The 11,139-nt window shown below is 30.2% G+C and overlaps 1 protein-coding gene and 2 long non-coding RNA genes across 3 annotated transcripts in view; 2 read left to right on the top strand and 1 right to left on the bottom strand.

Annotated features, from left to right (window-relative positions):
• LOC107884055 overlaps positions 1–1,524 on the bottom strand; it is a 7,605-nt gene extending 6,081 nt beyond the window's left edge. The window contains exons 1-2 of the long non-coding RNA XR_001679679.2: positions 1,475–1,524; positions 953–1,041 (exon numbers count right to left, since the gene is read on the bottom strand). This is a non-coding gene — a long non-coding RNA (uncharacterized LOC107884055). The remainder of the gene's footprint in view (positions 1–952; positions 1,042–1,474) is intronic.
• A 1,013-nt stretch (positions 1,525–2,537) lies between these two features.
• On the top strand, positions 2,538–8,629 carry LOC100163300 (uncharacterized). The gene is made up of 2 exons (NM_001162691.2): positions 2,538–2,785; positions 7,804–8,629. The coding sequence occupies exons 1-2, from the start codon at positions 2,714–2,716 to the stop codon at positions 8,272–8,274; spliced, it is 543 nt and encodes a 180-aa protein (NP_001156163.1). The 5' UTR covers positions 2,538–2,713; the 3' UTR covers positions 8,275–8,629.
• On the top strand, positions 2,792–5,027 carry LOC115033900. Its single transcript, XR_003839249.1, has 2 exons — positions 2,792–3,239; positions 4,034–5,027. It is a non-coding gene; the product is annotated as an uncharacterized LOC115033900 (long non-coding RNA).
• Positions 8,630–11,139: the final 2,510 nt, after the last annotated feature.

The raw sequence follows: 11,139 nt of genomic DNA, 5'->3' as shown, positions 1-11,139 counted from the left end.
TTGTCAATTTTTGAAATTTAAATGCTAAAAAAAAAAACTGTGACTAAGGATTTTTAATATTTTTCAAATCTCATGTAACAATATAGTAGGAGCCTTGTATTAAATTTTCAAGTATTTTTACTCAACAAATAAAGTTTTATTGACATTCATAGAAAAAAAAACTAATTAAATTGGAAACTGAAATTGTCCGTAAACAGCTCAAAACAAATCAAAATATTTTGAAAAATTGATCATGTATAGAAAATAAAAATATAAACAACCAGTGAAAATTTCATGTATCTACAGTCATTTGTTTTAAAGTTACACCAAAAACCAAAATCAATTTTCTCGAAAACAGATTTTGCGTAAAAATTCCCGTTTTTCCTTAATTTTTCTTTTGTTTTTCACGGCGCTTTTGAAAACTATATGAAATTTCAAATTTTGATCTCCCGAATACACCAACTAGATTCACTTTCCCATGAAACAAGATACTGTTGAAGAAAATCGAAGCAGTTTTACTGCCCCAAACCGTGATGACAGACACAAAAATAAAAAAATAAAAAAACACACATCATTTTAAAATCAATACATTCATCGTTCCACTCAGAATCTAAAATTAAAAAGCTCAGTGTGAACACATCATATTATGTTTGAAACCTACATCAGCATTGTTAAAGATCACATCACGAAACTTGACCGACGTTTTGCACCACATTTATAATTTTTTTTAAATAGGTAACGTCTGAATGCCACGTTATTCTGCGTCACCCTAAAATATCTACATACTTTCTAGGCTCTTATTTAAGTCCTTCAATAACACATTTACTACTATACAATAATTATACTCCCAGTGTAATATTATATATTTACGAATTTTAGGGGCAAGAAACGTACATAATAGTATACAACAATGCGTGACAACAACAACAACAATAACAACAACAATCATATAATGTGTTATGGTAGTACTTACGGCAGCGTTGGCAGTGTAATAATTTATAACGATTATCGAATTACGCGTATCATCGTATGAGCCTTATCGTACGGATAATTCATCCTTGTCTAAAACAATTAAAATCGTATTACATAACATATTATGTTATTATAGTATACAAAACAATACAAATAGATAGCATATAATTAATATAGGGAGAATGGTCGTGGGTTTATGACTGAAGTTTTTTGAAAATTTTACTGTGTGAATAAAGGCTGAAAAATTCGCCTATAATGGTGTTCATACAATTTGATAATATGGTTATTTCATCTTTGAATCATTTAATATTTTTCGATATTTAGATTATTTAATAATATTATTTTCCTTTTTAAATGTACAGACAAAATAGGTTATTTAGGTGATTAGTTTTTTGAGAAAATATGAACAATAAAATCAATCTTAACACAACAAGATTTTGTAAAATACCATCAACAGTGTCCTGAAAAAAAAAGTCAAAATGATTTACTTATATAATAATAATATATTAATATCATGTATTACGCAATATAATTTCAATTGACTTAGGCCCAGCAAAGAATAAATAATTATTCAATGCGCTTAATGTATAATATTTAAAACTAAACATACCTACGTAATATAATACATTATAAGTAAATTTCTGTAAACAATTAAAAACTAAATTTGTTTACTTTGATATACCTATTTTTTTGTCAAATATCTGCAGACCACCAAATACCATCTGTAAAAGGTGCGATGACATTTTTAAAAACCTGTGCTCTAAAAAAAGCTATCAAATTTCCGATACATTTTACGAAATGTGCGCAAACGGTTGTCAAACCAAATGATTTTCAGCTGCTCGCGGTCCGCGTGTGTATAATAGCGTACACGAACAAAAGAACAGCAATTTTTACTCGTCATGTATATACCTGTGCTGGCAGAGGCATCGATCATTTGTCGGCCATGTGTGTGTACATATATATTATGTAATATTTGGGTTACATTCTTTTATCTCTCTCACGCCACCCCACGCCGCCCCTCAACCCACTCACAATAACCCTCTCAAAACCGGCGCCCGCTCTCCGGGGAAGGATCGCGTGGTGAGCTTCATACCTACTTCCATCCGAAGTTATATATTACCCGTCATGTAATGCAAACGCCCGCGCGAAAAACCAAAGCGTGCATTAAAATATTAGCGCGAAATGTTTTCGTAATTAATACACATTATTATAATATTAGGTACATACATTACGCGTTATGTCAACACACGTGTCACTTTTTTTTTTTTAAAAAAAAAAAAAAAATTATATTAACAACTACCTACAACAGAACGCGTTGTACGGTGACGTCGACGTAGACGAAGACAACGACGCGCGACGGCAGTATAATATTGTAAAAGCAAAAAACAAATGTATAAATAAATGATGAACAATAATATTAAAATGTATATTTTTAAATATTTTATTTTAGAAATTCCATGGGTACTTTATGTATATTGTTACGACGACAATGGAAATGAAAAAAAAAAACTTTACCCTTTGTTTTGCAGCCATCGGCGTCTCGGTCGCGCATAAATAAATACGACGACCCGAGTTTTCCGATCGCAATGCCCGTACCTCTCGTGTCTCCGATCGCACCTGATGCGCGCGCCTGCTGTTCGTTTCGGTGTTACAGTCGGCCATAACATTATAATATTATATTATTATACTTGAAATTACAAGGACGCATTATAGGTATAATATATTATTATCGTTTCAACGTTTGTTCGCCGCCGACGCCGTCATGAGGAGATCGATCGTCGTCGTCACCGCCGGCCGTGGGCTGACGATACTGTGGGTATTCGCGACGGTCCAAGTAAGACGTTCACCTATATAATGTCGTACGGTATCGCGATCGTACCGCGGTATCAACCCTCCCGAATTTGGTGAGGGGAAGGGGTCGTACGTCGGTCACCCACAAACGTTATCAAAGGGTATTCAATTATGAAGTATATATGTAATGCGATGATGATTTTCAAAAACAATCTCGACTTGTATAATCGTAACTACAACTATAACGGTGGTACAGGGTCGTTCAAAACGATTCATCCGATTCCGATTGCTTGTATTACCTATATTATAATATTTAGTGTTTAGGTTAAGAGTAGTATTATAATATTGTGATATTATATTAAATAAAAGAAGAATATTTCAAATTTATTTAATGGTTGCATGAACAGTACGCATCAAATTCGTTCCATGCATATCCGTTGTAATTGCAGACTCCGCTAATTGTTTAGCTAGATCATTTGTGGTTCGTGATTTTGGTGGTAGGTACCTACTTACAAAGTATATTTACCTAGGGAGTCTGGTGCAAGGCATCGGATGATTCATTTAGAAAAACCCTATAGCATATAGTATATAAATAAGCTGGACATATTTTCGAGCTTTGAAATAAAAATTGAAAATTAAATAGAAATTTAAAAAACTAAAATAATCATATTAATACAAATAATAATAATAATTTAAATCGTCAATAATTTGTGATGATATCGAATTTCTCCTGAAATCAAACTTTGTTCAGTAACTTTTTCTAACAGACGTGTCAATAACAACAGACGAATAAATAAACTCAGCTGCCATAACTCACCAAAAATATTCACCAATCTACCAATAATTTTCGGTGAATTTGTTTACAAGTTTTGATTTTTCTATTTCTATACCCTATTTATACGTAATAATACTCTGTGGCTATATTATAATGATTGCACTATATTAGCCGTTAAAAAAAAAAAATGAGAACATTTTATGCAATATTTCATTAAAATTCAAATCACATTTAATATGCATAATATAATAATGCATTATATCAAATTATCCGATAGACTTATAAATATAATAATATATTATGAAAACTGACTATACTGCAACCGCTAGGTATAATAATATGTATAAAATACGTTAAAAAAAAGATAATTATTTCATCAACAGATGTAGGTAACACATTTAATTACAACTGCTGCACGTTTTTTACAACGAAATCAATACCTACAGATTTTGGACAGAATATGACACAACATTATTGTGAGTTATAATAATATAATAATGCAATTGTGTATTATAGAGAGAATTACTCACTCAGGCCACGTATTTCGTGTTTTTATAACGAGAATGCATTCAACGACGGAGGAAACATGTTTTGTTTGACACAATGATAATAATATCCCTTCATCGGACCAATAACTGACGATCAAGTTGATATATTTCGCGTTCTTGAAAAAGTAATTTTACATCATATTTACGATCATTTTGAGTTGAACGAGAAATTTATGTTTTGGACAGTTTTAAGTGCCTATAGAGAGTATAGAAGTAAATATTATTGCATACGCCATACACGTCATAGTTGTACTGCTAAGACGTTTATCCTAAACAGTTTCTAAATAAGTTATACAATTTCATATTTTTTTCGTTTAAAATATTTCAGCTAACGATATTGAGTTAGTAAGCCGCGTAAATAATAAATTGTTTCTTGGTTATTATTACAACTACGAATATAAGTCGTATAAAATATTCAGCGGTCGGAAACTTAAAAGGAAATGCACTAATATGCGTAGGTACATTTAGGTTTTATTTTTTTTTTTACTTTAATTCAAAGTTAGTAAACCACCTCAATTAGATACGTGTATACACTGCCGCATTCGCAGTGTTCAGTTGTTTTCAATAAATTATTCCATGTTCTGAAAGAAAGAAAAAATCAATAAATTTAAAAAGTAAAAAAAAAACATGTCCGAACCATAAAAACTTGGCATTGGATTTATTTAGTAGTGTTATTGAAAAACGATGCGATGACGTTGCATTCCACCGCTGTATAACAATACCCGATATAAACGTGTGAAAATTAACTTGATGACGTATCTTTCGAAAAAAATTCGGGAAACAATCCCATCATAAGGTTCAAAAACAGAGTTCTAAAACGAAATTGTCAACCCTTTTCCATCGAAATACAACGCAATAATGTGTCCAGGCATAATCTGTAGCACTCCAGCTACCTATATATAATAATATTATATTAGAGATTCGTAGTGGAAATACAGTCCTCTGAAAAAACAAAAAAAAAACACAAAATCCTTATTTAAGAAAACGTTATAGAACAGTATGACGTCATATTGACAATATGATAAAACAAATTGGCCCGACCTCCTGAATTATTTTTTCACCTTTAGAATGTGGCACGAGTAATTTGTTTGGGCACTGGAATGTTAAAAATAAATGTCAGAACTAGTAGATAGTACTGAAGTAGGTTAAACTAAAAAAAAATATGTTACGGGGTTACGCCCCTCATACATTATAATCATAATATTATAATCTATACGATCCAAACTAGGTAATACAAAAAAATCATCTTAACGGTTGATTTTTGGAATGTCACTGAATCATAAAACCGCTATAATATTATGATTTTAATTATTATCGTCTGAGAATTTCGAGTTATTAAGATTCGAGTTACCGAGAGTACACTGTATAAACCAATTTTTTTGTGCAACTCGACACATAATATGTATTTATAATTATAGCGTTTCTACATTCCGTCACGAGTGCATAATATTATTATCACCCCCACAAAACCTTATAAAAATCTATTTACTTGTGATTATGACGATGGTGACTACTATATCATAACATTATAAATATAATTATTATATACAATTATTATTATTATATTATTATTATTATAATTTATGTCGCTTTGCGATTGTTCCTTTTGCAAAATATTGACCTTTTCGATATTTTTTAAATATATTTCTTGAATATTTTTACTATTATTCACTATTCATTAAATGATTTTTAAAATATTTAGTATTGAAATTAATTTTAAAAAAATGTACCTATATTAAATTAATACTACTGCACTGCACGATGTATCCCATATTTAACAAGCTTTTAAAATTGTTATACAAAGTTATTCAACTAGCATGTTCATTTCTCACCACTATTTTCCTTTTAATTGTTATTAAACACTTAAAAACCATCTTTTCAAATTTTTCAATGTTTTAATATCATTTAGGAGTATTCAGTGTCGATTTTCACAACGTTTTTTTAAATTATAACCAAATTTGTTAAATATACATTATTAAGTAGATAATTTTTTCAAATATTTTTATATATTTAAATCAAAATCTGAATGATTTAGTTATTAAAATATTAAAATGTATTTAGTAAAGATAATAGTTAAATAATTGTAAATAACACAAATAATGCAAAATATAACATATGTAATATTTTATCTAGTAGGTACCTCCGTATTAACCTCAGACAATTATTAGACATTTTAAAACGTTATTAGATTAATATTTAATTAGGTACAATTTCTGGTAATTTTCAATCCTCTATATCTTTCAAATCTATCATCATTAGTACAAAAACTACTTTTTTGAATTTAAATTTAGATAGTTTAAAATTTCCAACAACTCAATTAACTTAACAATTTACATGAAAAAATGGTAATTATCAAATTAAAATAAAAAAAAGTTTTGGATTGAGACTGATCAATTAAAATGGTATTTTAAATACAGTGGCCTCATAAGTATATTAAAAATTTTAGCAATCAGAATTTGATTAAGTTATTCTTAAAGCGGGAACAACGTTATGTGTTTATCCTTATAGTGAATCACCTTGTATAGTCTAAATATAATATAATATAACGTCCTACACCGTCAAAGGCCATTCAAATGAAAATTGGGTACGAACACGCGCTGACAGAGTGCTCGGTGGTAAGATCGAGGTATATAATTATAATGACGATAATAATTATACATTATTTAATTAATACAATAAATACGTGCCCGAAAGATAAAACGCAGCGTCATAATTTTTGATTACGCCAAAAGGGCTAACTATATATAAATCAATCATACGCTATAATATCTTTAATTTAATATAATAATTTTAGTTTTCGTCAAAACAATAATTTCAATGTGTATGTGTTTGTGTTAGAACTTAGAGGGGGAGGAAGGAGTAGAAGTGATGAAAATATAATTCAATGTCTAAGCGTAAAATGTTTTTTTCAAAACAAACTCAGATCTCGTCAGCAAATGCAGACCTTATGGAAATCCTAAATAGGGCTTATTACCTGTTCGATGATCTCACTAGTTGCAAATGATTTCTTCCCTTAATAATTTTCCAAACGATTTGTGATTTCGGAGTATCGTATTTAAACACACCTAATTTTCGCATAATTTTACATGGGTTTTTTCAATAATTGGCAATAAACGATAAATGTGCATTGTGCAAGATGTTTATATTACTTTTGTAGAGATGGGTCATAAAAAAATTTAAAATTTGAAAAAAAAATCACTGTACATTTTATATAGGCTCTAAACATTGGTATATTTATTCTATGTCAATTCGATTAACAATATCCTTTATACAGTTAACTATAAGTATCTATCTAAAATTTATTCTGAATATATAATAGCTAGATATTTATTTAATTACTAAATGTCTAAATGTATGTAACGAACGATAATATTATAGACAATTCTCAAACGGCGGGTATATATATTATTTAAGTACAGATACTCATATATGATTTTTTTTTTTTTAAGGCGATTAAAAGTTAAATTATTATTCTCAGTACAGCGTGAGAACACTCGATGGCCCGACGAAAATCGGTTCTTCTGCGCATCCCCACGCAACCTTCTGTCATAGTGTAACCGGTTTAGATGGCAAAGGGGTTGCGTGTGGATGTGCAGAAACAAATACATGCGGGAATTCAACGCGAATGAGGAATTCATTTTTATCTCTCAAAAGCATAAAAACGTATATCGATATTATGAGTGTCTCTGCAAAGTATAAAAAAAATAAAAATGTTCGCTTACAAACGCCGTTTTGCAGGTTATGTGCCTAGCTGTCGATGAAGAGTCTGCTGAGGTGTACAGAGCGATCAATGAGAATAAGGTAGGGATGGTAACACAAATGATCACCAACAAAGGACTCGAAAGAGCGTCGAGACAGTGGCACATTTCACCGCTTAGAGCGGCTGACATGAATCCGACGACGGACGATGGTGGTGATGACGATGTCACCGCCACCGCCGCTGAGGAACAGAAACAACACTGCCACCCACGTCCACGTCCGCATGCACTTGCTAACGTAGCACTGGAAGTAGACAATGCCAGAACAGGTGAACGGCCAATAGAGATGTCACAGGCTAAGGAGGACCTGCCAGTTTTTCGGAACGTCGAGAGTCCATCCACGAACTATGATGGTCAAGAGTTCGGAGACTATCCCCGCAGCTCGAAATCGGTTTCCGAACGTCCGAGGGTCAGACGCGTCAAGTCTCAGAAGAAAAGGCTGGAAGACTAGTCCGGTGGTCGTGTCCCGGGTGTAAATTCCTATGACCAACAAGTGGTTATCATTATACGGAATAATCCTATATGATGTTTTAATATATAATTATAAAACACAAAATAAATCAATAAAAAAAATACCCTTCACAACTACTTTGATACCTATCTAATATAATATATAATATTTTAACTTAGAACTCGACTTACACAATCAATACATCCAGTATTGGGCTTATCTAGATAAATAATAAGTGATTGTTATACTGTATAATATTATATATTATACGAATAACAATCTGTAATATAATGCATATAAATTAGTTTATTTTGTCTGTGAAAAGTAAAATACAAAAATAATAATGAAACAATAATTTATTTATTTTATGATTACCTAAATACCTGAAGACCATAAGTCAAATTTTAATAAACGTAATTACATAATAATATACCTAGTATAATGTATCAAGTTACATTTTAAGTTTTTAGACTACATTTAGACGTCATAACGTTTTTAATTAAAACCGGCTTAGGAACTATTAACTTACCTCATAGTGTGTAATAATTACACACTATTACTTACACTGTGCAATTATAACGTCTTCCAAAACGTTCGCAATCATTCTTCAATACATATTATTGTTTCAACTGCAGGTATTTATAACAAGTCGTTCTTTTAAATCATATCCACTAAATACTAATCGTCTAAAAATATTATATAATAATGTTCACAGATTTAAAAAGTTGTTCACTGTTCTTGTTTGGTAAAAGCAATACGAACAAGGCAGGTTGTAGGTTAGATGTACCACAATTAATATATTATTTTTTATTCATACAACTAAGCCAGGTAAAGTAATTAATATCAAAACACAATTTTATCATTTGGATGTGGTTGACTGCGCAACGTGACAAATACAAAACACCTACAACTGGTAAGTATAATAAAAATGTATGTTTTACTTATAATAAGGTAGGTACTTACCTTGTTCAAATTGATTCCAAAATATCCGAATTTATTGGATCCCGATTATTATGTTCTTCTACTATTTTTTTGTTTCAAAATTGATTCTTGGTTAGAAGGTGTATCAAAATAATCTTTTTTGAATAGTTAATTATTGTGTCCAAATAAAATATTTGGGTTTGTCAAAATGTTTTGCTTTAAACATGTTATAGGTATTTGTTTATTCTAAAGTCTAAATTAATACCAATGCGAATTTAGTGTTTTCATTTATTTATTTTACATTTGATTAAAAATAAGACTACATAATAGTGAATTTAATTATACACATAAAATTCACAAATCGATTCGGATGTATATAATAATTGTATTAAATTAACATTAGGTACACAATTATTATACTTCAAAAATTACTGAAATCAGAATTTGACTAAATTCATTCCTAGAAGCAATCACGAGAGTGAGCATGTTTTTCCCCTGTAAAAGCTATTAATATTTAAAATATAAATTAAAAAGTGTTTAAAATAATTTATTGATACGAGAAAAAGGAACTTTAACAAGGTAATTTGTTAGTTATCCGTATAGTTATGCAGTCAATTGCACACCTAGTAGAATATAATATACGTTATATATGTCATCATAATATAGGTAGTCTTCTACATCGCAGAATATCTATGGCGCATTACGGTTCGAACAATAATATTATATTGATAAAAAATAAAACGGAATGTGTACCCAAAAAATGACGTACTTATTACTGCCATTTATCGATTTATTTCTCGTCCTATACTCGCACGACGTTATACACAATCGTCGGGCTATTTTAATATCAATAATGTGGTAGAACCTTTACGCGACACACACGCCGGTCGTGTGTACATATACGTTGAAGCATCGCAATATATTATGGTCTTTCCGAATTACGAATTTTTTGTCGCAGTCTTTCGCCGAAGTCGTTTTATGCATAAAAAAAAACCACCACCGAACACACAAATCGCTCGATTTATTATTACGCTGTGCAGCCCTTATCGATACGATTTACGGGATCTAAACGTAAAGTTCATGCTGTAATACCTCGTGTTCGATCGGCGGGGCTTAACACGTTGGTGCCAACGTGAAACAAAATATGAATTCAACGTATAAGTACACATACATTATACTGATAGCAATATCAAAGTCCATAATTTATTGGTAACCTCGGTCGTAATTACATATAGAACGAAATTGGTTTTTAAATGCAATTTGTAAAATGTACAACACGTCATGTTAATTGCTGTATTTTATTTTTATTTCTAATTACAATTTACAATACAACGTCAAAAAATCAATACAACAATCTCATCACGTAAATTGTATAGGTACGAGTTTTTTTTTTTTCAAAAGAATAATCGCATCGTTGTCGTGTGATGTTAAGGACATTTTTTATACCTACACAACAAAAACAATGTTTAAAATTAGATTGTTCCAAATCCTGATTAAATAATAAAAAAAAAGAAATTGATTCTATTCACGTTGTTGTAACTATCATAAAATATAATTCAACGGTCAATTTACACCAAGTATAATGAATTTTATTGCACTTTGATTGTTATTTGTTTAAAGAAACTTAACAACGTTCACCCATAAACACTTTAAATTTCCCAACATTAAATAAGCATATTTATATAACACTTTAAAGACTTATACACTGTATATAGGTAAATAGTAAATATTAACCTATATTTTATACCCTTGGTAAACTAAAGACACCGTACTTATTATATTGTATATTATTTATTGCGTTTAAATTTGAAAATATCTATAGACAAAAAAAAATACATATTTTTAAATCACTTGCCATTCAAAAAGACAATACAATGTATACTATGTCATAACAAGCATGAGCATAACGAGTTAAAAAGTTTAAGTTAATTAAATTTAAACTGT

The sequence above is a fragment of the Acyrthosiphon pisum genome, chromosome A1 (assembly GCF_005508785.2).
Source record: "Acyrthosiphon pisum isolate AL4f chromosome A1, pea_aphid_22Mar2018_4r6ur, whole genome shotgun sequence".
In the NCBI taxonomy this organism is placed as follows: domain Eukaryota; kingdom Metazoa; phylum Arthropoda; class Insecta; order Hemiptera; family Aphididae; genus Acyrthosiphon; species Acyrthosiphon pisum.
The sequence above is the reverse complement of the archived record's forward strand: the minus strand, read 5'-3'. Positions and strand labels throughout refer to the sequence as shown.